The sequence below is a fragment of the Malania oleifera genome, chromosome 7 (assembly GCF_029873635.1).
Source record: "Malania oleifera isolate guangnan ecotype guangnan chromosome 7, ASM2987363v1, whole genome shotgun sequence".
In the NCBI taxonomy this organism is placed as follows: domain Eukaryota; kingdom Viridiplantae; phylum Streptophyta; class Magnoliopsida; order Santalales; family Ximeniaceae; genus Malania; species Malania oleifera.
This window is the reverse complement of record NC_080423.1, coordinates 16,730,173-16,752,590: the sequence shown is the minus strand read 5'-3', so window position 1 is coordinate 16,752,590 and position 22,418 is coordinate 16,730,173. Positions and strand designations below refer to the sequence as shown.

General features: G+C 35.6%; 1 protein-coding gene across 1 annotated transcript in view; it reads right to left on the bottom strand.

Annotated features, from left to right (window-relative positions):
- LOC131160603 (protein ACTIVITY OF BC1 COMPLEX KINASE 8, chloroplastic) overlaps positions 1 to 22,418 on the bottom strand; it is a 71,640-nt gene that overhangs the window by 11,731 nt on the left and 37,491 nt on the right. Inside the window, exons 7-20 of the mRNA XM_058116437.1 lie at positions 21,501 to 21,611; positions 21,331 to 21,410; positions 21,143 to 21,212; positions 13,400 to 13,473; positions 13,243 to 13,312; positions 12,979 to 13,067; positions 12,088 to 12,212; positions 11,411 to 11,491; positions 11,261 to 11,321; positions 11,082 to 11,136; positions 10,901 to 10,999; positions 10,696 to 10,785; positions 9,979 to 10,038; positions 9,761 to 9,883 (exon numbers count right to left, since the gene is read on the bottom strand). Of these exons, the coding sequence (XP_057972420.1) occupies positions 9,767 to 9,883; positions 9,979 to 10,038; positions 10,696 to 10,785; positions 10,901 to 10,999; positions 11,082 to 11,136; positions 11,261 to 11,321; positions 11,411 to 11,491; positions 12,088 to 12,212; positions 12,979 to 13,067; positions 13,243 to 13,312; positions 13,400 to 13,473; positions 21,143 to 21,212; positions 21,331 to 21,410; positions 21,501 to 21,611 (1,182 nt within the window). The 3' untranslated portion in view covers positions 9,761 to 9,766. The remainder of the gene's footprint in view (positions 1 to 9,760; positions 9,884 to 9,978; positions 10,039 to 10,695; positions 10,786 to 10,900; positions 11,000 to 11,081; positions 11,137 to 11,260; positions 11,322 to 11,410; positions 11,492 to 12,087; positions 12,213 to 12,978; positions 13,068 to 13,242; positions 13,313 to 13,399; positions 13,474 to 21,142; positions 21,213 to 21,330; positions 21,411 to 21,500; positions 21,612 to 22,418) is intronic.

Genomic DNA, 22,418 nt, shown 5'->3' with positions numbered 1-22,418 from the left:
AGAAACTTTTGCGCTTGTAGCTAAGATCAATACAGTTCATGTCCTCACCTCTAGCTGCGAATCTGGATTGGCAATTACAACAATTTGATGTAAAAAATGTTTTCCTACATGGCGAGCTGTCTGAAGAAGTCTACACGGATCTTCCACCAGGGTGCATGATACTAGAAATACATAGTCAAAAGGCGTCCAAATTGAAGAAATTACTATACAAGCTAAAACAATCTCCAAGAGCATGGTTTGGAAGGTTCACAAAGTCTATGAGAATTTTTGGCTATCATTAGAGTAATTCATACCACACTTTATTCCTAAAGAAGTGGTAAAATAAAATCACTGCACTCATTGTCCATGTGGATGACATGGTGGTCATAGGAAATGATCCTGAAGAAAGGAAGAACTTGCAAAATTACTTGTCTAGCAAATTCAAAATAAAATATCTTGGCCCCTTGAAATATTTCCTTGGAATTGAAGTATCCCGATCTGATAAAGGTATTTTTCTCTCACAGAGAAAATACACTTTAGACTTGCTACAAGAAACTCGTATGTCAGCATGTCAACCAGTTGATACACCTGTGGAAGAAGGCTTGAAGTTAAGCTTTGAGCCTAATCAAGTACTTGTTAATAAAGGAAGACACCAGAGATTGGTAGGAAGGTTGATGTACTTAGCACACACTAGGCCTAATCTCGTCTATATATATTAAGTATCGTTACCCAGTTAATGCAAAATCCAAAAGAAAAACATATGAATGCAGTTATGTGAATCTTGAGGTATTTAAGGGCTGCTCCTGGAAAGGGAATTTTAATCACAAAAAATGTAGACTATCAAAGTATAGATGCATATATTGATGTCGATTGGGCTAGAGCAATAGATGACAAATGATCTACTTCAGGATATTTCACCTTCGTTGGAGGTAACCTTATTACGTGGAAAAGCAAGAAACAATATGTTGTCGCACGTTCAAGTGCCAAAGCTGAGTTTAGAGGAATGGCACTCGGAATTTGTGAAGCATTATGGCTACGACTTCTCCTCAAAGATTTGGGATATTCACCAAAACCTATCCAACTGTATTGCGACAATAAAGTACCATGTGACATTGCTCATAATCCGATACAGCATGATCACACGAAACACGTGGAGGTGGATAGATTCTTCATTAAGGAGAAGTTGGAAGAAAAAATCATGGAGCTATTGAAAATTCAATCGGAAGATCAGTTGGCCGATATTCTCACCAAAGCAGTTTCAAATCGGGTATTCGTCTAGTTTGTGAACAAGTTGGGTATGTGCGACATCTATGCACCAACTTGAGGGGGAGTGTTGAAATAATGGACCAAAATATGTGTAATTAGTCTAGGTGATTATGTGCAATTAATCTAGGTAATCTATGCAATTAGTCTAGGTGATTCTTTCCTATTCCAGAGAGGGTGCAGCTGTAAATCAGCTATTGTCAAGATCCTCGCTGATTCAAAGCCCTAGAACAAACGTAACTAGCTAATCCCCATCCTTGCCCACTAGCCCTCCCAACCTGCTTCACTGGAGAAGTCCATTCACCTTCCAAGTTCAAATTCAGCTTCCTACTTGGCTTCTGTCCAAGCTTCAAAGGCCAACAAATCATTAAATCCTCTCAGGCTACAACTCTTCCTCCTTCATGCTTGATCATCAGCTTTTAAGCATGTATGCCAACTGCAAGATATGTAGTAGTTGAAGGAAAAAAGTTCTTTGCATGGTGGATGTGTGAGAGAGAGAGAGAGAGAGAGAGATGGGTTTGGCATTTGGCTTTTGGCGGAGAGGATAGGTAGAGAAGAGAAAGGAAATAAATAAGGTTATGGTTATTTTGGTTATAGGTATGTGGATTTTCAATTGGGGTCTGTTTGGATGTGTGTGTGAGTGTGTGTGTGTGTGTGTGTGTGTGTGAGAGAGAGAGAGAGAGAGAGAGAGAGAGAGAGAGAGACCATGTTATTAAATAACGGTCGTTATGTAACGAAAAAACAAGTGGTGGATACCGTTACTGGACGCATTAGCGGTGAGCAAAAAATTCACAGGGGTAACGGCCCTTACGGAAACGTATTGGCCTGCAACGGCCGTTACACTAACGTTATGGCACGTTACAGCCGACAGCCCTTTACAGCGTACCTTATCTCCTCGAATCTGCTCCATTTTGTGCGTCTCAACTCTCTCCTTCGTCTGATCTCGTAATGTGAAGACTCCGAAGAACCGAAAAGCAGCTTCGAGCCTTCGAACCCTTAGATCTGTCAAGCTGAGTTCCCTCTTCACTCAAATCACTCTTCGAGTCTTCATCTCCTTCGTACAACTTTGATCTACTGATATGAAGGTTCAAAATCCCTAAAATCCCCAAAATCAGCTTCATCTCCCTCAGTCCTTCGTTATTCGTCTCCTTCGTCCAGCATAAGAAGCCCTAAAATCCCCAAAAATCAGCTTCAAATCTTCGAAGCCTTCGATTCCTCCATTCGAAGCCTTCGATTCCTCCAAAATTTGGAAGCTTGCAGGTTGCAGCTGCGGCAGCTCTCTCGCAAGCTTGCAGCTTCTGTGGGAGTTGTGAGTGGGTAAGTGGTAACTCGCAGTGGGTAACTTGCTTCTTCACTCTTCACTTTTGTTTTATAATGTCAATTTATACTTTATATAAATTGTAAATTTCAGTTTATTTAATTAGTATATAAATTGTAAATTTCAGTTTGTTTTATAATTTCAGTTTATAAATATAATTAGTATATAGATTTAGTTTATTCATTATTTAATTAGAATATAAATTAACAATTGTAAATTAGTAATGATTGTAAAGTACAATTTATTAATTAAAATAAAAAATTAGTATAAAATTTTTAAAATAAAAAATTTATAGTTACTTACACTCTTAGAGAGTTAGAACCTAAAACTTAGAACTTAGAAACTTAGAGTACAGATTTAGTAAAAAAGTATTAATTAATATTCTACATATTTTATTTTTTTTCATACCTTGACAATTTATAATAAATTCTAATTTGCACACAATTAGTCAAGTCTCAACTCTTAAATGACTCAAGTTCAAGTATATTACCATTTAAATAATTAAATTGTAAGATTTACAATTCCATATTTATTTTGTTAAATTGTAAATTTTAATATGAACTATTGTATTATATATATAAATCAACTAAAATTTTTTATAGTAACTTGAAGTTTAAATTTAATCCATCATTTATGTAATATTGTTATGTAATTAACTAATTAATTAATTATGTACCATTTTATTCTTAATTTATTGTATAAGGAAGATAACTTTTTTTTGTAAGCACCAATATGCCATGTGATAGACAAGGAATTGAAGAGCTACCTAGTGAAAACATTGGTTGGCATTTTGCTACCCCAATGGAAGGTAGTAGACATGTTGTCTTATATAAATTATGTGGAAAGACAATCAAAAAAGGAATTACACGATTGAAACAACACTTGACACATAAAAAAAGTTAGGTGACTTCGTGTCCAAATGTAAACACGCAGGTGAGAGAAGAAATGATGAAACATCTACAACAATATGCAGAGAAGAAGAAAGACAAACAAAAAAGGCAAGATGAAGTACAAGCTCAAATTATAGGAGATTTTGAAAATTTGAGCGACGAAGAAGATTCAAATGAGGAAATAATGAGATTTGCTCGACAAGAAAGCATAGGAGCACAACAAGAATGGGAAGAGAGGCAAAGATTTAGGGCAAGAACTGGTGGAAGTGGTAATTATTATGAATAAGGCGGTGGCTCTAGTAGTGGCAGTGCCGGTGGTTTTGGCAGAGCTCGGTCACAGAGTGTTTGAGAAGCTGGAGACAGTGGCCAACAATGGATTATTCCTAATGCCCATGAAGCTAGATTACAAGCGATGGATCCTACTCTAGAAAGAAGTAGGAGTGCCAAACAACCAAAAATAAATACAAAAATTCTAAAGGGTTTAAGAAGTAAATTAGGAAAAGTAGTGAGCAAATTCCTAATTTATAATCGAATTCCAGCGAACGTAATTGACTCTCCTTTTTTGCAGCCGATGCTTGATGTTGTTGCAGAGTTTGGAAAGGGGGTGAAGGGTCCATCACCCTATGTGGTCTCTGAAATATATTTAGACAAGAGTATCAGGAAATAAAAACTTATATATCTTCTTTTGCTGGTATTTGGAATGAGAGAGGTGTAACCAATATATTTTATGGTTGGTCAGGGCCCACAAGAAAACACATAATAAACTTTTTAGTTTACTCCAATAGAGGCACTATTTTCCACAAGTCAGTTAATGTCTCTGATGTGCCGAGCCGAACAACTAAATATTATTTCAAGTAATTTTCTAATTTTAATTTACTTGAGCCACTTGATAACTTGTATATTTTTAATTAAGTAGTAGTAATTGTTGAATCTATAATTTCATTTCAGATTAATGGACGAGGTGGTTGAAGAAATTGGAGAGGAAAAGGTTGTCCAAGTGGTAATGATAATGAAGCTGCAATGAAGGCGAGAGGGAAATTATTAATGCCAAAGAGACTCAATCTCTACTAGACAACATGTGCAGCTCATTGCATAGACCTTATCCTTGAAGACATTGGTAAGAAAAGTAATATGACGAAGGTCGTAGAAAATGTTAAAATAATAACTTCTTTTATTTACAACTACACGTGAATAGTGAATTTCATGAAAAAAATCACAAATAATCGAGAATTGCTTCGTCCTACCATAACTCGATTTGCCACCAACTTTATTGCCTTGAAAACCATTGTTAGGCATAAACAAGCATTAAGGGAAATGTTCGCATCTGATGCTTGGAAAAAATCAAAGTTTGGAATGGCAAAATCTGGCCTAGCATATGATGCAAAGAAGATTATCTTAGGAAAAGAGTTTTGGCAAAAGGCCTCCAATAAAGTACAAGAAACCTTAGTGAAAGTTCTTAAATTGGTTAATGGTGATAAAAAACCAACTATGGGTTTCATATATGAGGCAATTGATAGGGCAAAGTTGGCAATTTAGAAAGACTTCCGATTCTACAAAGATTATTGGAAAATTATTGATCATCGGTGGAGTTTTCAATTGCATCAAGACTTACATGCAGTTGGTAAGTGTAGATAAAATGCAATTTCTTATTATTTCAACTTTTAAATCATTTGTAGTTGCATTAAAAGTTACAACACTAATACACTATTATTGAATATTGATTAATATATTTGTGAATTTAATTTTAGGATACTTTTTGAACCTCCAATTTCTGTATGGTGCCTCGCCCTCTTCTGAAGTTGCTAGAGAAGTTATGGATGGAGTTAAAAAAGTGATAACCAAGCTAGTGTCCGATATAGACACTCAAATTCGAGCTATTAATCAAGTAAGTATTGGTTATGTTGAATAATGAATTATTTTAGCATTTTGTCATACTTTCTATAATATATATCTAATTAATTAATTATACCTCACAATCTTCGCTTAATAGTTGTTACTATATCGGGATAGGCAAGAGACATTTGAAACTCCACTACCTCAAAGGATAGTGAAACAAACAAATCCTAATAAATGTGGCTAAATAATGGATGAATGGATCTATTTAATTTGTCATTTTTACGTCCAAATTTGGCTTTTCAAACATGCACTATATTGACATGTGTTTTTCTTCAATTATTTATGCAGTCGAATGGTGAATTCATTATGGTATGTGTGATCCTAAGCTACAAAAAATAGCAATTAGAGTTCTTAGTCAAACCACGTCAGCTTCGAATTGTGAACGTAATTGAAACACCTTTAGCCTCATCCATACGAAAACAAGAAATAGACTAAAGTACATAAGACTACAAAAACTTGTTTTCATGCATTACAACATGAGGTTAAAGTTGAGACATACAATGAAAAAAAGCCAACATGACATTGAAAATAGCTTTAACCCTATTAATTTGGACTATAATTTCAAAGAAGATGATCATTCGAGTCCATGGTTACAGGAAAGAGAGGCATCATTACTCAACGATCAGGACAACTCAAATTGGTTAGATGAAGAGGTCGTTGGTACTGCACAAGGAGATGATCAGCCACCAATAAATGTGCATGATTCAAGTTCAAGTCCTGAACGTACACAAAGTGATGATAATCTTGGTTTGAGCCCAACAAATGATGATAATGGTGGTAGTAGACTTAGTAGTGCTGGGACTGGGGTTAGGGGTGATGGTGGTGGCGGCGGTGCAGAATATGGTTATGGGTATGATACAGGGAAATCATTTGTAGTGAAAACATATTCTTAAAGTCATTATGGACTACTTGATATACCTGAAAATTATGACTTGGGTATTCCTCCAAGTTACCAATCTTCACAACTCAGGAGAAGGAGTAGCCAACAACGAGATTATGATTCTGCTGAAGATTCATATGGTGTGGTTCGTAGTTTTGGCGACTTCGGTTTAGATGATTCATCATCACAATCATATGGATCTCATCCAGCATATCCATCATCTCATAGTGAGTCCTCTTCTACACACTACCCAGAGCCAGCACCAGCCCCAACTAATGGACATTATTCAGGATATGATCAAAGAGGAGATTATGCACTTCCTATATCAATTGGATTTTCACCACCAGTACATTTTGAGGAGCAACAACGAAATGACGCAAACTTGGGTTCATTCAGCTATGTATTTCCACAATGATGGGGAGATAATTTCCAATCCCAATCTCGAGATACAGATGCAAATTATGAAGACCCTCCACGTCATTCTTTTTGGTAATGACATGTGTTATGTTATAAATTTGTAATATTGTATTCAAGTATTTTCAACTATTTATTGATATTTGATACCAATCACTTTTCAAATTCATGTATGTGTATTGCGTATATTGAATATTGAGTCTATTGACTCATTTTTAGTAACTTTATGTCTTTAATTAATTGATTCTTCATTTTAATTACATTTCTACATTTTTTACTCATTAAAGTAATGTAAACTATAAAAAAAAAATGTTTTTTTTGTAAACAGCACACTAAAATTAATATAAAAATCATAATGCCTATTAAAAAACATTTGTAAGTTGAATGAAGGCCTTTAAAATTCATTAAAAATCATGTATTAATGGATTTCATGATTATTTTTCAATTTTGGCATGGTTGTACATGCGTGAAAAAAATTCACGACCATTACGCCCGATCCCCGTTACGTAACACCCGCGTCTCCCGCGACAGTTACGCGACGTTACCGACAACCGCGATTTCAAACCATGAGAGAGAGAGAGAGAGAGAGAGAGAGAGCACGTGGAGTAGAGTAGCCCAGGGGCTTGCATGAGAAACAAAGCCACTTCTAAATTGACACACCTCAACTTGTTTTCCTGAGTTGATAGTCTTCCTAACAAGGTTGTTAAAATCGGGATTCTAAACGGGGATCGACAAGATCGGATTGACGATCATAAGATTCTACTAAGGATATAAAATATATATATTAAAATGCATCTACATGTTATTTTTAATAAATTTAAAAAAAAAAAACCTGATAAATTGTCTAGTAAGTGTTTTGAGTCTAGGAAAATAACAAGTAGCTTATATGGTAGAGCTCTCACATAACATAAATATCAAGTTTTCAAAATGTTGTAATTTAGTCAAGCCAACTTATAATGAAAAAATGAATAAATACTTATAGGAACATATATATATATATATAACTCAACTACTATACAACATGAACATCTCCTATATACAGGAAACAAATAATTAAAAGCCAAAAGCTATCTCATTACTATTAGTGTCAACACTCAAGCCACTATTTGGTTCATCATTATTATCGAGATCACGGAAGGCTTCATCAAGCTCATCAAAATCATCATCACCACCATCATTATTATCATCAAATGCATAAGTGAATTAAATATGTGCTACTCTGCTCATCCTCCACCAAAGTACTGAGGCTGGAAATTTGAATCAATTACAATTACTAAATGAACATTACCCTTTTTTTTGGCAGCCCATTATTTTGTTACTATTAGACAAAGCAAATCACTTCTAAGTTATCTATTCCTCACACAAGTTATACAGGACAAACACCAAGCCTAAAGCACGGTAATTCACTAAAAGTTTAAAAATGTGAAGTGCTGTACAATCCTACCAATCCTAGTATGCTCATACTCCCAATCCTACAAATTTCCAATTCCATATAGAATTGGGATCATTTGGTAAAGTAGAATTGCACAATCATACAATCCGGATTGCAATTTTAACACTATGCTTCCTAAACGAATTGAAACAATCAAAAAACTGGAATTTGTAAGTATTGCCCATGTTGCCAGAGTTCAGAATCATCATGTAATTATACATTCATATCCTCTTTTAAAAATGTTACCACACATTCATCATATATATATATATATATAGATAAATATTTGAAAGCATCAGAATATATATATATATATATTCTGATGCTTTCAAATATTTATCAATATATTTATTATCCAGATTGCAATTTTAACACTATGCTTCCTAAAAGAATTGAAACAATCAAAAAACTGGAATTTGTAAGTATTGCCCATGTTGCCAGAGTTCAGAATCATCATGTAATTATACATTCATATCCTTTTTTAAAAATGTTACCACACATTCATCATATATATATATATATATATATATATATATATATATATATATTCTGATGCTTTCAAATATTTATCAATATATTTATTATATTTAACATTGACTTTGCCGTTTCTTTTTTTTTTTTTTGGCCTATAGGAATGGGTGCGTTTACTAACGCAATCCTTTCAACCATTTGAAACTATATATATATATATTCTGGTGCTTTCAAATATTTATGAATATATTTATTATTTTCAACATTGTCTTCACCATTTCACTTTTTTTTTTTTTTTTGCCTATAGGAATGAATGCGGTTAATAATGCAATCCTTTCAACCATTTGAAACAAGATGTGTGACTAAGGGGTTCTTCGGTATCATTTCTGTTTTCAGTTTTCAGCTTTCATTGCAGCATACTGAAGAAACAAGTATAAACAATACATGTGTGCGCACTGCAAGTCTTCAGTTTCTTATCAGTTGTTCTAGCAAAAATTGAAATCAGATTTTATGGTCCTGTTGTTCTCACAACCTGCTGACACATAAACAGAATTCCCTTTTGTAGATTAAATCATTTTCTACACAATTTTTAACAAAAAATATTAAAATAAAATTTTTATATAAATTCAACATAAAATTTCCATCAAGTTTATAAAATTTTGGAAAAAAATAAGTCATCCAAAAACTATTTTCACTATTTTTCAACCTTCATACACAATAGGATTGCTCTTGGAGCACTAAAAGGTGAGTTAAAAATACAATAATTAATTCATTGATTATAATTAATTTTATTTTTTATTTTAATTTTTAAATATATATTAATTTACATTTTCATTATTGTAATTATATTTTTTAATAAATATTTGATCCAAGGACAAAATGAGCAGTCATTCACTTAAGTTTTTATTTTTTTTTAGCTCAAGGAACATTAAACACAAGTTATCAATTTATGGTTTTAGCTTTTAGTTTTTGCTTCAATGCTATCAATTAACCCCTAAGTTGTTAAAGATTAGGAGGCCTCAATAGATATAATAAAATAGAATTTTGATTTTTAGTGTCCATTACTTCTGAATAAAAAATCCCAAGCTTGGCCATTTCTACTCCGAAGAATTGAGAAATCTCAATATGGCTTTGCCCTTGTTTACTCTCATGAACTAAACATGATTTGCTAATGGCAAAAAATAAGTAAAAAAAAAAAATTAGCGAGATACACTCACCTCCATTTATGCAGTTCCTGTTATCAACCTCTCCTGTTGATCTAACTTTTTGACCTTAAGAATGCCAAAGAGAACTTGAACTCCAAAAAAGGCACAAAACGCATATGCAACAATCGCAGGCACCTAAAGAAAAAGAAATCAGTATGTTTCACCACATCAAAGTTGAGGACAAAAAAATATGAAGCCGTAACATGCAGAGATTAAAATGGATAGCTTACCTGAATTGAATGGATATACAAAACTGTTGCAAGGTTTATTAGACTTCCAGCAACTACCACCTGTTGATTAGTCAACAAAAGATTGGCATGTTGAATAATATATTTAGTTATATAATAGTTGAAAATAAGAGCTACACAAACACACACACACACACACAGATTCTTTTTATTTGAAAATGTAAGAAAAGAACAATGCTACAGGAAGAGGTTTCTCCTCTCCGATAGAACTTTCCAAACATTGTAGATTGAACAAAGGGGGGTGGCACGTCTTACATTTTGCATTTTTTTTTTTCAAGTTGTTTACAAAATATTTGCAGGCTAGTTGCATGCAAGAGGAAAATTATTAAGTAAAATTACTACAATTAAGAATACAACTAAATGAAAATATAAGTATGTCAAATTATGAGTGTTTGGTAATGCCAACTAAAATTTCCAGGTAAGCAAAGCTCATTTGGACCAAAACACTAAAGAATAAACACTTTGAAGAAATCAATTTCTATTTGCTGCCAAATTTTCTCCTCATAAATAACAAAATCATGTTTGTCAATCAAAAAAGCATCAAGTCTCATTTTTAAGAAAAAAAACATATTTGATAACAAAAGAACATACAAAATTATGTGCAACTGTTATGAATCATAATTTGGTGGAATAATTCTCAAGGAATCAGTTAACAAAGACTTGTGGCATTCCATGAGATTTCAAGCAAGCCCAACTCACATTTCCCACCGTGCTCTGAACAGCAGCGACGCGTTGGAAAGCCCTTTCAGACTCCAGAGTTCGAACTCGGAGTTTCAAATCACCTTGCTCCTGTAAAAGAGAATTGAATGGGATAAAGAAAGATTGCTCTACACTCATCGTGCTTGATATGGCACAGCAACAATTTTAACCAATCAGATTAGAGAGGGGAGGGGGGACTCATTACCAAGCGTTGTATAACTTCAGCAAGTTTTTCAACTCTGTCAGCCTGTCTAAATAAGTTGTAGAATGCACGGGACTGCCGGTCCCATCTATTTTTAAAGTCCTGAAATTTACAATAGTAACAATGGAAAGACAAAATCATGCAACTAGATCTACTAAAATCAACAATATTTGAAAATGCCTGCCTTTAAAATAACTTCAACACCAGCTTCACGAAACCTTAGCAATTCCAGTGCATAGCTGCAAGATGAGACATGCAGTGAATCTCAGAGATACAGCAGATAAAGAAAAATTCATATAAGTTTATATAAATTATGTGCACATGTGTGTGAGTAAAAATAGTAGCAAATTAAACCAGACTCACGGTTTGGCAATCTCAGTAATATCAAATCGAGGGTCAAGGCCCTTCCCAATTCCATCCAACACTGCAAAGATGATAGATTATGATTCAGGTTTATGTTGCAGAAGCAGCACATAGCAACAAACTTACAATAACATATTTATAATACAATACCTGAAAAAGCTCTAACAACAAATGTGAATGTAGCAGGAAATCGGAATGGTTGATCAGCTGCAATGGCTAATAGATCTTCCCCTATTAAGAGAATGTAAAAGTGATGAATATGAATAATCGAATGCTCAATAGATGTGGAGAAAAGACCAAACCAAGATAATGCATCATTGAGCCCAAAATAGAATAGTTGCACAAGCATCTGATATGAGAGATGAGGCTAACAAGTATAAGTCCAGTACAGGTCATACTTCAAAAGAAACTGATTGCCTAAGCCAAACATCACACCATAACAAACTTCAAAAAGACTAAAACTGATCTAAAGAAAAAACAAGTTTTAATGCCCATCATTCAGGCTTAATAGTTTAAACTCCTGATATCAATAGAAATATCGAACTCTCTAAATAAACTGTTCGCAAACATGAATATACAGAAGCCAAAAATAGTTGCCTAAGCAGCATGAATATGTCTTTCAAGGTGAAAAGCACGCTCACTTCCCCAATAATGCCCCAGTTCTCTTCATCAAATGACACATCTCAGCTTCCAAGTCAGCCAAAGCTATTCATTTTTTGGTAAAAGACCAAGCATTTTGCCAAATAATCTCAAGATTCCATTGATCAACTTAAGTAATTGCCTCAACAAGTGTATAGCCTGAGACAAAGGCAAATAAAGAGAATTACCAATTGCTGCCAGACGTTGCTTCCTTTTCTCAATTCTTTCTTCCCTGCTCAGTGGTTTTTTAAAACCAAGTTCTGCTGTTGCCATTTCCCTTTCTTTTCTTTGAGCAGCAAGGCGCTCTTCAAAGCTGCCAGTGTTCAACCGCAACAATAATCAATCATAATGATAGCTGTTTCCCCTTCATTTACATATATTAATTATCTACATTTCCAGTTTCTTGCAATGTCAATGAGCAACATAGCAACATTGCTTATCAACAAAGACAAAGTTCACTTAAAACAAAACTACTTGTTAGATTACCACTTTACCTAAAAGTTTAAACACGCTGTATATGAAGCCTTAACACAACTCATATAATCTAAATAGCTGGATGTCATACTCCAATTTACAGTAATGCAAGTTGGATTCCAGGTTGTCATCACTACTCAAGATTATAACATAAGTAATACTACAAATACTAAACTAAAGTGAATTTTCTCTGAAACTACAACCATACTTTCCTATATAGTAATATCATCCAGAGAACTAGCATTAAACTCTCTTGAAATTATAAATTCTACTACCAGCAGTCCTAAGACTTCAATTCATGAATTTTTAATCTAAATTTGAAGTAGGTAAATTAACATATAAACAAGCCTGTCCTTTCAGGTAAAAAAAATTACAGAAATTCCATTAAAGGCTAGAAAAGTAAGAAATATGGAGAATTAAGGCATCTCTACAGAACAAATAACTACAATATTCCAACCCCTTTTAAGATTGGACGGCGACAAAAGAGTGCCCAAAAAGAACATATAAGCCCATTAGCATTGGATAATTATGACTGATTTCTGATTAGGGAACCCAAGGGAAATGTTCATCTTAATCTGTCATTAAACACTGCATACGGGAGGCACCTATTAAGGAAGAACAGCGCTGTTCGCCTGACAGCTGTCAAATCTCCAGTGGGGACAAGAACACCCATTTGAATCATTGCCCGAACAACCTGCATTAAAAGATGAGAGGCCATCAATACATACATCACAACTATAAACTATTACGTGGAAAGCACAGAGGAATTTATTGTCACACAACTGTGGTTCTGTAACACAAGTGCTCCATAACAGTAGCATATGAAATCTAGATACAACTGCTGACCACCGTCCTGAGAGAAAAATTACCTTATCTGCATCCTTTTCATAAACTCCATAAAATGTTTCAAGTAAGCCCTCTCTGATGTTTGAACTGATGCTGCAGGTTGCCAAGGCACTATTTATTTGTAAATAATTATCACAATATTTAAAGAAATTCAAGAAAATGGAATAACCTGGGAAATACCTTCCCATCATTCCAAAATCATAAAAGATAAGTCTTCCGCCATTAACATCATCAACAGCAATATTTCCAGGATGCTGCACAGATATAAAGGTTCTGATTAATTCTGCAAAAGCACCTTATTATTTTAATGTCCCATTAATTCCAAACTTTCTCATGTTAATATAAATATTTTGTTTGCAGAAATGAGGATCACAATGGAGGACAGTGGCATTTGTTTGAACTCAATACTGACAATTAATCAACAAAATTTGAATCAAGGACTTTTGACAATCATAGACAACCATGTTCAAAATAATTGCCCAAGTTAAATCAAAACGGCAATTTTTAAAAGCTGCATGCCCATGGGAGCATGCATGCATGTGTTAGCAGGGTGTCAAAGTCGAGGAGGCATAGCAAAGCTTCTTTTCCACTCCAAGAAAAGAGATAAGATCAAGCCATTAGAATGAAGAATTTTTCAAAACTCAATGCAAAAATCATAATCCACATGAAAAAATAAAAATTAGTGTGTGCATTGAAGAGGCAAATGAACAATTTTCAGTCCACTCTATTGGAATTGGTGTGATCCCAAGAGGGGGGTGAATTGGGCATTTAAAACTTTTCGGCTAATTTAAAACATTTCGCCGATTCACCACATATCATATCCCGTTCAATATTAAACGCGTGTATGTAAAATGATTACGCTTTTATTTCATGCATACACGTGTATCTCATTCAATGTAAATGTGTGCATGCAACTGAATATAATAATAAACAAATAGGCACACATACTGAATTTAAAGTGCAGTAACTTAAATGAGATAGGGAGAGAGAGACACGATTTGTTATCAAGGTTCGGCCAAAACCAACCTACATCCCCACCGTGGGCTTACCCCCAAGGATTCCACTATACCTGCTCACTTAACCGGGCGGAGCAAAAGCCTTTTACATCCTCTCCTTACGGGGCGAGGAAAACCCCAACTCAATTACTAGGCTGAGTCAAACTAGTCTCACTTGCGAGGCTAAGACTCCCTAGTTCAATTCCGGGCTGAACCGAACCGGTCTCACTTGCGGGCTGAGACTCCCCAGTTCAATTAACGGACTGAACCGAACCGTTACATGAAAACCATTTTTGTACATAAAAATATGCTTTTGAAATACAAGCAGAGATGTACATGCTAAGCTCATAAAAACATACACTCCAATGATATAAAATAATGCTCAAGGGAGTAAGGGTGTTTAACTATATTTAAACCCTAATAAAAGATTTTCTCCAAAAAGGTATTTCGATGAAAATATAGGAGAACCTAGGGTTTTTCTCTTTCAATGATTTTTGCACAAATAAAATGTGTGATAAATGTGTACTATGTTCTCCAAACAAAGATTTATGCAAATGAAAAACTACTTGGAGAATCTAGGAGTTAAACTCATGATAAATATTTGTGCGCTAAATAAATTCTCCCAAAATATTTATCATGAAAATAATTAGGAGAAACCAAAGCAATGCTCTCAAAAAGATTTTCAAAAATAAAGCATAAGTGAGAGTATGCATGTGAAAATAAATGCCCCAAAAATAAACATGCTCTCTTCAAGAGTAATTTCGAGATGAACGAGTGGAAGAGAGTTGGAGAGGTTTGTTTAAAATATTTTGCCCCAAGAAAAGATTTTTGCAATGAAAAATTAATTTGGAGGAACTTTGATAAAAAATAGCCCAAAAGATTAGAGAGAGAAATTTAGCTAATCAAAGTTGCTAATCTGGAGTAATGAGGGAGTATTTATAGAGTTTGTAAAAAATATGACCATTGGGGACACGCTCGGTATTTTGAAAAAGTTTAATTAAGTTTTAATGGCGTTTTAAACACTTAAAAAATATTCCAACCCGAGACCACCGGTCGACTAGAAGTCTTTCGGTCGACCGAAGTTCATATGGCTCAGTCGACCGAGCCAATTTTGAACTTCAGGGTCGGTCGACCAAGAAGGGTGATTTTTCTAAATTAGCGCGGTTCGGTCGACCAAGGTGAAAATGAACTAAAGGTTCAGTCGACTGGAAAAGGGAATTTTTCAAAACAGCGAGGTTCGGTCGACCGGGACATTTTTTTCGGTCAACCAGGTTGTTGGGGCATCTCCCGAGGACTTTCGGTCGACCAGGTAGTTGGTATGCAATTTTAGCTCGGTCGACCAAGTGGTCAAAATGTTGACCCCAGGAGGTTTCGGTCAACCGGGGTCATTTGAACTACAAGAGTTCGGTCGACCGGGACATGGTCAACCGTTGACCTGGACCTAGGTTTGGTCAATCGGGCTACAAATGAACTATGAGAGTCGCTCGACCGAAAGTGCAAAACTTGTGCATTTCAATCCTGTTTGAGCCAACGATCACCCTATTTCAAATGACCAAGTATGGGTATGCATAAGTGAGTGTCCTAAGGTCATTTCTAGGTCCTTTTTGAAGACACCGGAAAAATCCGATGTTTCGTTCTAGCCCCGATTTTGACCCTAAAGCTATTCCAAAAACTTTGTATGATTTTGGTCTATTTAGAAAAAAGGTTTTTGGTGAGATGTGCTGGTCCCTAGGGTCTATCTACGGTCGTTCTGAGCATTCAAACACATCATGCAGATACATGCAATATTACAGACCAAAGATAAAAAAATAAATGCATATACAAATTAAAAACAAATGTCTTCGTCTTTTTGCTCTTCCGACTTCACGGAATGTGCTTGATCGTATAGTCTTTAAATCCTGCAAGCTTCCATCACCGTTGCCTTATGTGTGTGTTAAATTAATGGACATGTTTACATGCTAAATATACACATAAGAAATATGTGTTTTTTCAGAATCAAAACAGGAATCGAACTCAAAAAGTCAACACACTCTAAGGCAAACTCAAGGACAGAATATGAAGAATTTTCAAAAGCATTTTTGGGGGGGGAGGGGGGGGGGCACTGTGCTTCAATGAGTCACATATCTCGTGCAATTTAAGAGAAGTTATGTTGCAAGCAACAAATTTAATTAACATATGGACAAAACATAATTTTGTTCATACTTATAGAATTTCAGAATTTAGCATTAAATGCACAAAGATGATCTACATCTCAAAATTAAAGTTTTAACAAATGCAAAGCTGTCAAAAACATCTATGTTGTAGACAGCTGGCTCTAAGCCCATTTAAATATCAAAGCAAGCTAATCATTAAATGAAATAGAATATCAAATACTTCTCTGAAATGAACAGGAATAGGTTTATGGAAATTACGGTGGATCTAGCTAGAGATGGCTTCTAACCGTACTGCTTTTTTTTTTGGTCCACTGGAGGCCCATTGGGCCTGGTCTATGCTACGGGAGATAGCCTATCTACCATCCCATATCTCATCGTCTCAAACTCTAAAACGGCTAGGATGTTCCCCAAGGGACCTATACTCTCATTGGGATCCACGAATAGTAACCCTTTCTCTTAGTAATTTTTGTCTCTTTTGCTGCCTGCTTTTCCAATGCATTGAATAACCGAATTGCACCTATCCTCAAGGTTTCCCCCTCATCTTCATCTTTTAGTGCCCTCTCCACAATGGAAGCTTGTGACGCAATAACTAGTGACTTAAGAGGGCAATTAACAACTCTATAAGGGCGTCGACATAAGAAGCATGTCTTCTTACCCTTACCACTGGGTGTGCTAAACAATTGAGACGACAAAGCTTCTTTTAAGGTTGGTGCCCTTGGTGCTGACTCCACCACTTTCAGTTTGCCCTTCTTGAAATAATTTATGTTGTTTCCACTCACGGCACCCTCTTTGGACATTGTGGAACTCTCTCCAACGAAATGAGTCAAGCATTCAATAGCAACTTGTGCAGTAGACAATTCTTGAACTCTTTGTCAAAGAAGTTCTGTCCTTGCCCACGATTTCAACCCCTCAAGAACATAAAACAAGTTGTCTTTCTCCAACATGTACCAAATATTCAACATGAAAGTAAAGAACTGCTTCACATACTCCCTGATTGAACCAGTGTGCTTAAGATCTCACATTTTCCACCGAGCATTGTACTCAACATTCTCAAGAAAGATTTGGCTTTAGAATTCTCTCTTCAAGTCTACCCAACAATCAATTACACAGTATTCTTTCTCAATTTCATTGTACTTGATACGCCAGCACAACTTAACATCATCACTCAAACTCAAGTACATTATTTCCATGGATACTTTTGCCTACTTTGATTTGGTCCTCAGCGCACAAAAATATTGTTGCATGTCAAATAAGAAGTTTTCCAACTTTTTAACATCACAGGCACCCCCATCTGTTCTGGGTTCTAGCACTTTTGTTCCTCTATACTCCATTCCCATATTATTGGAATTTCCCATAGCAAGAACCATAAAGTTCACCTTGGCAGTCAAATCCACTATCTAAGCCTGCAAAGTTTCTACCGTCGCATGGAGGTCCTCTAACATCTCCACTACAAAACCCTATTGATGCTTTTGTGTTCCTCCAATGCTTCAACATGCTCAGCAAGTTTGACCATCTCCACAACTACATTGTTGGTTGTCTCAACCTACGCCTCCAACGCTTCAATTCTCTAGGAATTGGTTGGCATGGTCTCTTACCAATGCTTCACACAATTCCACCATGAAGGCAACTGAATTCACTAAACCCAACTCTGATACAACTATCACTGACCAAACACTTCACACCTGGTGAAGGGTCGTGTTGCACTAGCTAAAGCACTCTTACCTAATTAGTTAGCCAAAGATTACCACAATATATCACAAGAACGCATTCACAACAATTGGATGAAAAGTAAGCAGATGTAATAACCAATTCATGCAAGCAAATTACAAGCAAGTGGTAAACATTGAAGCAACATAATTAATTCCATAAGCAACGTGTGTTTAGTGAGGGAAGCAAATAGACTAAACATGTGTACAAAAGCTAGTGAGTTTTACAAGACTAATTAACACTCACCCTCCCGTAAAGAGCTTTGTATGCTATTTTAAATTCGGCACTAGGAAACATGAAAATTTCTTAGTCATCCCACTTTACACTAAGGCTTACACATACTTGAATCATAAAATCTATACTACTATTTACATGATGGCAAGCCATCCTACGCCCACAAGGCAAGTTGTCACATGCAAGCATAATGCCCTAAACAAGCTTGGCTATTGACACCCTATTACGAGAGGATTTCATTGAAAAATGAGAAAGGTTTGTTAAAAATTAAAGGGTATTTTGGTCTTTTAAATAAGTATCCTATTAAATGACTGTTGCACCTCAAACATGGAACTAGATAATAATCTTAGCTAGTCCAGTTCGGTTCAATTCAGTGCTATTGGGTTCTCACTCTCGCAAAACCACTTTCCCTCCCTCTCTCATGAATCTCCCTAGGATTTCAAAGGTAGCTGACACTCTCCGACGACCAGAGGAGTTACCACATCAGCAACAAATCAAAATTAGTGACACATCAGATGAAGAGATTTCATATTCGGTTCTTCGGCTCCAGTATTTCCCAACTAGTACAACGATAAGCTCACTAAAAGGTGGTGGAATAGCTAATGCATGCAAGACTACAAGTTCATAACTTCATCTTCATAGAACCCCTAGCAAGGTCAAAGCTTCTTCTTTGAAGGTCATCTACAGGGCTCAAAGAAAAAAGGACAGGGATGTCTCGATTTCTCTGTCTCGTTCTCTCTATTACTCTCTCACGAACCAATCTGCGTACGCTACTATAACGCTTACTATTGTAGGGTATGTTGAATCGAACATTACAAATAGAAGAAGGAAAATCCTTCAATCTGCGCGTCTTTGCTCGTGATGGAGAATAATGTTGTTCGAAACAAGTAGGTTAGGATTTCGCGAGAGGTTGCATCCTAGTTCGCTTAAGTATTGTTGGTTTCGGTCAGATGGAAAGGGGATTTCGATTTATGCACAAGGGTATCATACAGTATTGGTTGCCTATTAGGCAGACAAAAGTGGAAAAGTTTTTGGAGTTAAGGCTAAGGTGGAAATGTATAAATTTTCAATAAATTCTTGGCAGCGCAAAGGGCAAGGGTGACACTTCATGAGCGATTTTTACAAGTTAGCTAAGGAAGTTCGAAATGGTTTTGGAGGTGTAGCTGCATATGGTTCTTCTCGCCCCAAATCATGGAGTCAAGTGGTGCTGGAAGGTAAAAAAAGGAAAGATGAAGGTCGTAGAAGTCAAGATCTATCTTGAAATCAGGGTAGGGGAGTCGGAAGAGAAGAGCAGTGTTGTAGGTGTGGAGGTACGTCACAGAAGAAGGATTATGGGTTCTCAAAGACAGGTCCCAACACTAGCCAGCTAAAATTGACCGACCAGAACACAAAGGAAGCTAGGATTCCAGCAAGAGATGCACTTCTTGTCTTGGACCTAGCCCAGATAATTGAAATAGGAGGTACATCTCTCTTGTCTAAATTGGACTAATTATTCAAGCAAGCCCAATGTTTAGGTAAGTCTGAGGTGGGCAGTAATATGGAGTTTAAGGGAGGACCACATCTTTTGGGATCCACCCCGAAGAAACAAGGTGATTCAGGTACTTCCTTGCTAGGCCCCAATAATGGAAGGTTCAAAATACCGTTCCTAAATATTCAAAAAATGATTAGTGGGAAGGAGGACTATATACCTTTTGATAATGGACTTATTTCACAAGCTCCAATTTTCCAAGATACAATTTGAATTGATCAAGCTTCAAAACAAAACCATAATATTAGCATGTTAGTTTCGAAACAAGATTATGATGTTGAAGATGTCATGAGACTATTGTTGAAGAAGGATTAAAAGGTGGGGTGGAAAGAAGTAAAAATATTAGAATCTGCCTTAGGGAGGAATTCTGATGTCTTTTGTCCAAATTCTAATAGATTTGAGGGCAATAAGGTTTCGCCAGAAGGCAGCTTGTATGGGTGCTGAGATGAGGAAGGTGTTTGATGATAAGAGAGAAAATTTGGGTGAGTCAGTGCCAAATATTAAGGAGAGATTCTAAAGGAGAATTTACCATAGTGGAAGGCTCTCATCAAAAAAGGACATTGAAGGTAGCAATGGGGCAACTAAAGGAAAGGAGATAAAGAAATGGTGGGATTTTTCAAATTCATAGTGACAATATTAGTGAGTTCGACTGTAATAGGGGGTTGTGTTGGATAAGATTCAAGAACAATATGGTTATGTTTTTCATTCTTGTGATGAACTAGAGGATTTATCTTATGTTCATCCTCCCCCGCTAGAAGGTTTGGAGGCAGTGTCTATTTTTGAAAATGATGGACTGATTAATAATTTACAGCATAGGGATGGAATTTTGCCTACACTCGTAGAGGAAATTCCTAAGGAGGAGGTCGAAGCTCAAGATCTTTTGGGAAAAATGGATTTAAATTGACTGATTTTAGATGAAATGAAGTTCGATTGAATGGTGGCAAAACTCAAAAGATAAACGATCAAAGAGAACTAGCGAATTTGAAGAATTATGATGGAAAGCGTTTGAAAAGGGTTTCCTTGGTTAATTTTGTCTAGTTTTATTCTGTGATCCTGAGTTTCTTGCTTTCTCTTTTTTATTTTCTCTTTTTTCTTTGATGGTCTTTTGTTGTTATTTGGTGGACTCCTTGTCCCCACATGTTGTAGCTTCTCTTCTTTCTATCCAATATAGGTTCTTTTATTATCTTAAAAAATAAGGAAAAAAATTCAAGCATATAATTCTGAAGTAACAATATTTATGGAACCATATGTAGACCACAAATTAAGAGTTTATTAAAACAAAAAAAAAACAAAAACAAAATCTCACAGGGTCAGCATGGAAGAAGCCATGGGACAGGATCTGTTCCAGGTAAGATTCAACAGCATATCGACCCAGCCTAAGAAAATAGCACCAACATTATGGCTAATTTCAGTTATACAGAGGGAAACTTGCACATCTCAAATTGAAATTCCGGAATAGTTTGTCACTGTAAATGGAAAATTTAAGATATTTGCCTCTTGCGATCAACACCCAACTGATCCAAAGCTCGTGTCCTGTTTATTTTTATCCCTGGTACATACTCCATTGTCAGCACCTACAAACCAAAACTAAAAATATTAAAACAAAGCAAATTAAATTCTTTACGTTCACCTGCCAAACTACCAAAAGTACAGATAAGTTAAACCTGTGGGGTCGTATATTCCCAAAATATATAAGGAACTTTTACATAATCCATGTCTTTAAAGTTACTTGCAAACAGTTCTGCATTAGCAGCTTCTTTGGTGTAATCAATCTCCTGAAAACTACAAAATACTGTCAGCTTCCTACACCATCAAGGTATCAACTGGACAACACAGACCTGAGAATGCATAACAGACTAAAATGGTGTTAAATCAAATTTTAAATTATGCAGAGTTCTTCCAGCCAATAACTGCGAAGAGTTGACAATGGGAAAGACCTAAAATGCATTCACAATCCATAAATAGCAATTAGATATTTGAAGATGTCTTAGAAAGACCTCGCAAATAATCATTGCTTTTTGAGCAATCTAATGCTAGACATATCTAAGAGAATTTTAAGTTGCCTCAAAAACTCACTTATAGCATTATAAACATGAATAGAGATGCATGCAATTTCTCATTACTTTCTTAGTATTTTTCTTTTGCCAGTTGCCACAAGCTTGATTCCCTCTACTCAATGAACTCATCAATTCACTGTCCTATGAAACATTGGTGTAAAGGCCCTTTACTAGACACTGTCTTTCTAGCAGTTTGTTTAGGTTTGGAACCACAACCATATATATGCAAAAACATTTACAATGCACTAGATTACATGAAAAAAAAAATGATTTCCATTAGCATAGTAACGTATCACGATGTCAAATTAGAAAAGAATGGTGCCAATGACTAGCTTGTACCCCACAGATAAAGTCTTCAACAAGCATTAAAGATAGCTAGATGACAACTTTTTCTATAAAAACAAAAAAAAATTTTCAGTAGAGATAGTTTGTAAATACGGCACCAAGGGAGTGCCACCCATGTAAAAAAAAAGCAAGGGAGAAACAAAAAGATTTGAACCAACTGTTCTAGAAATTTTTTTCTCT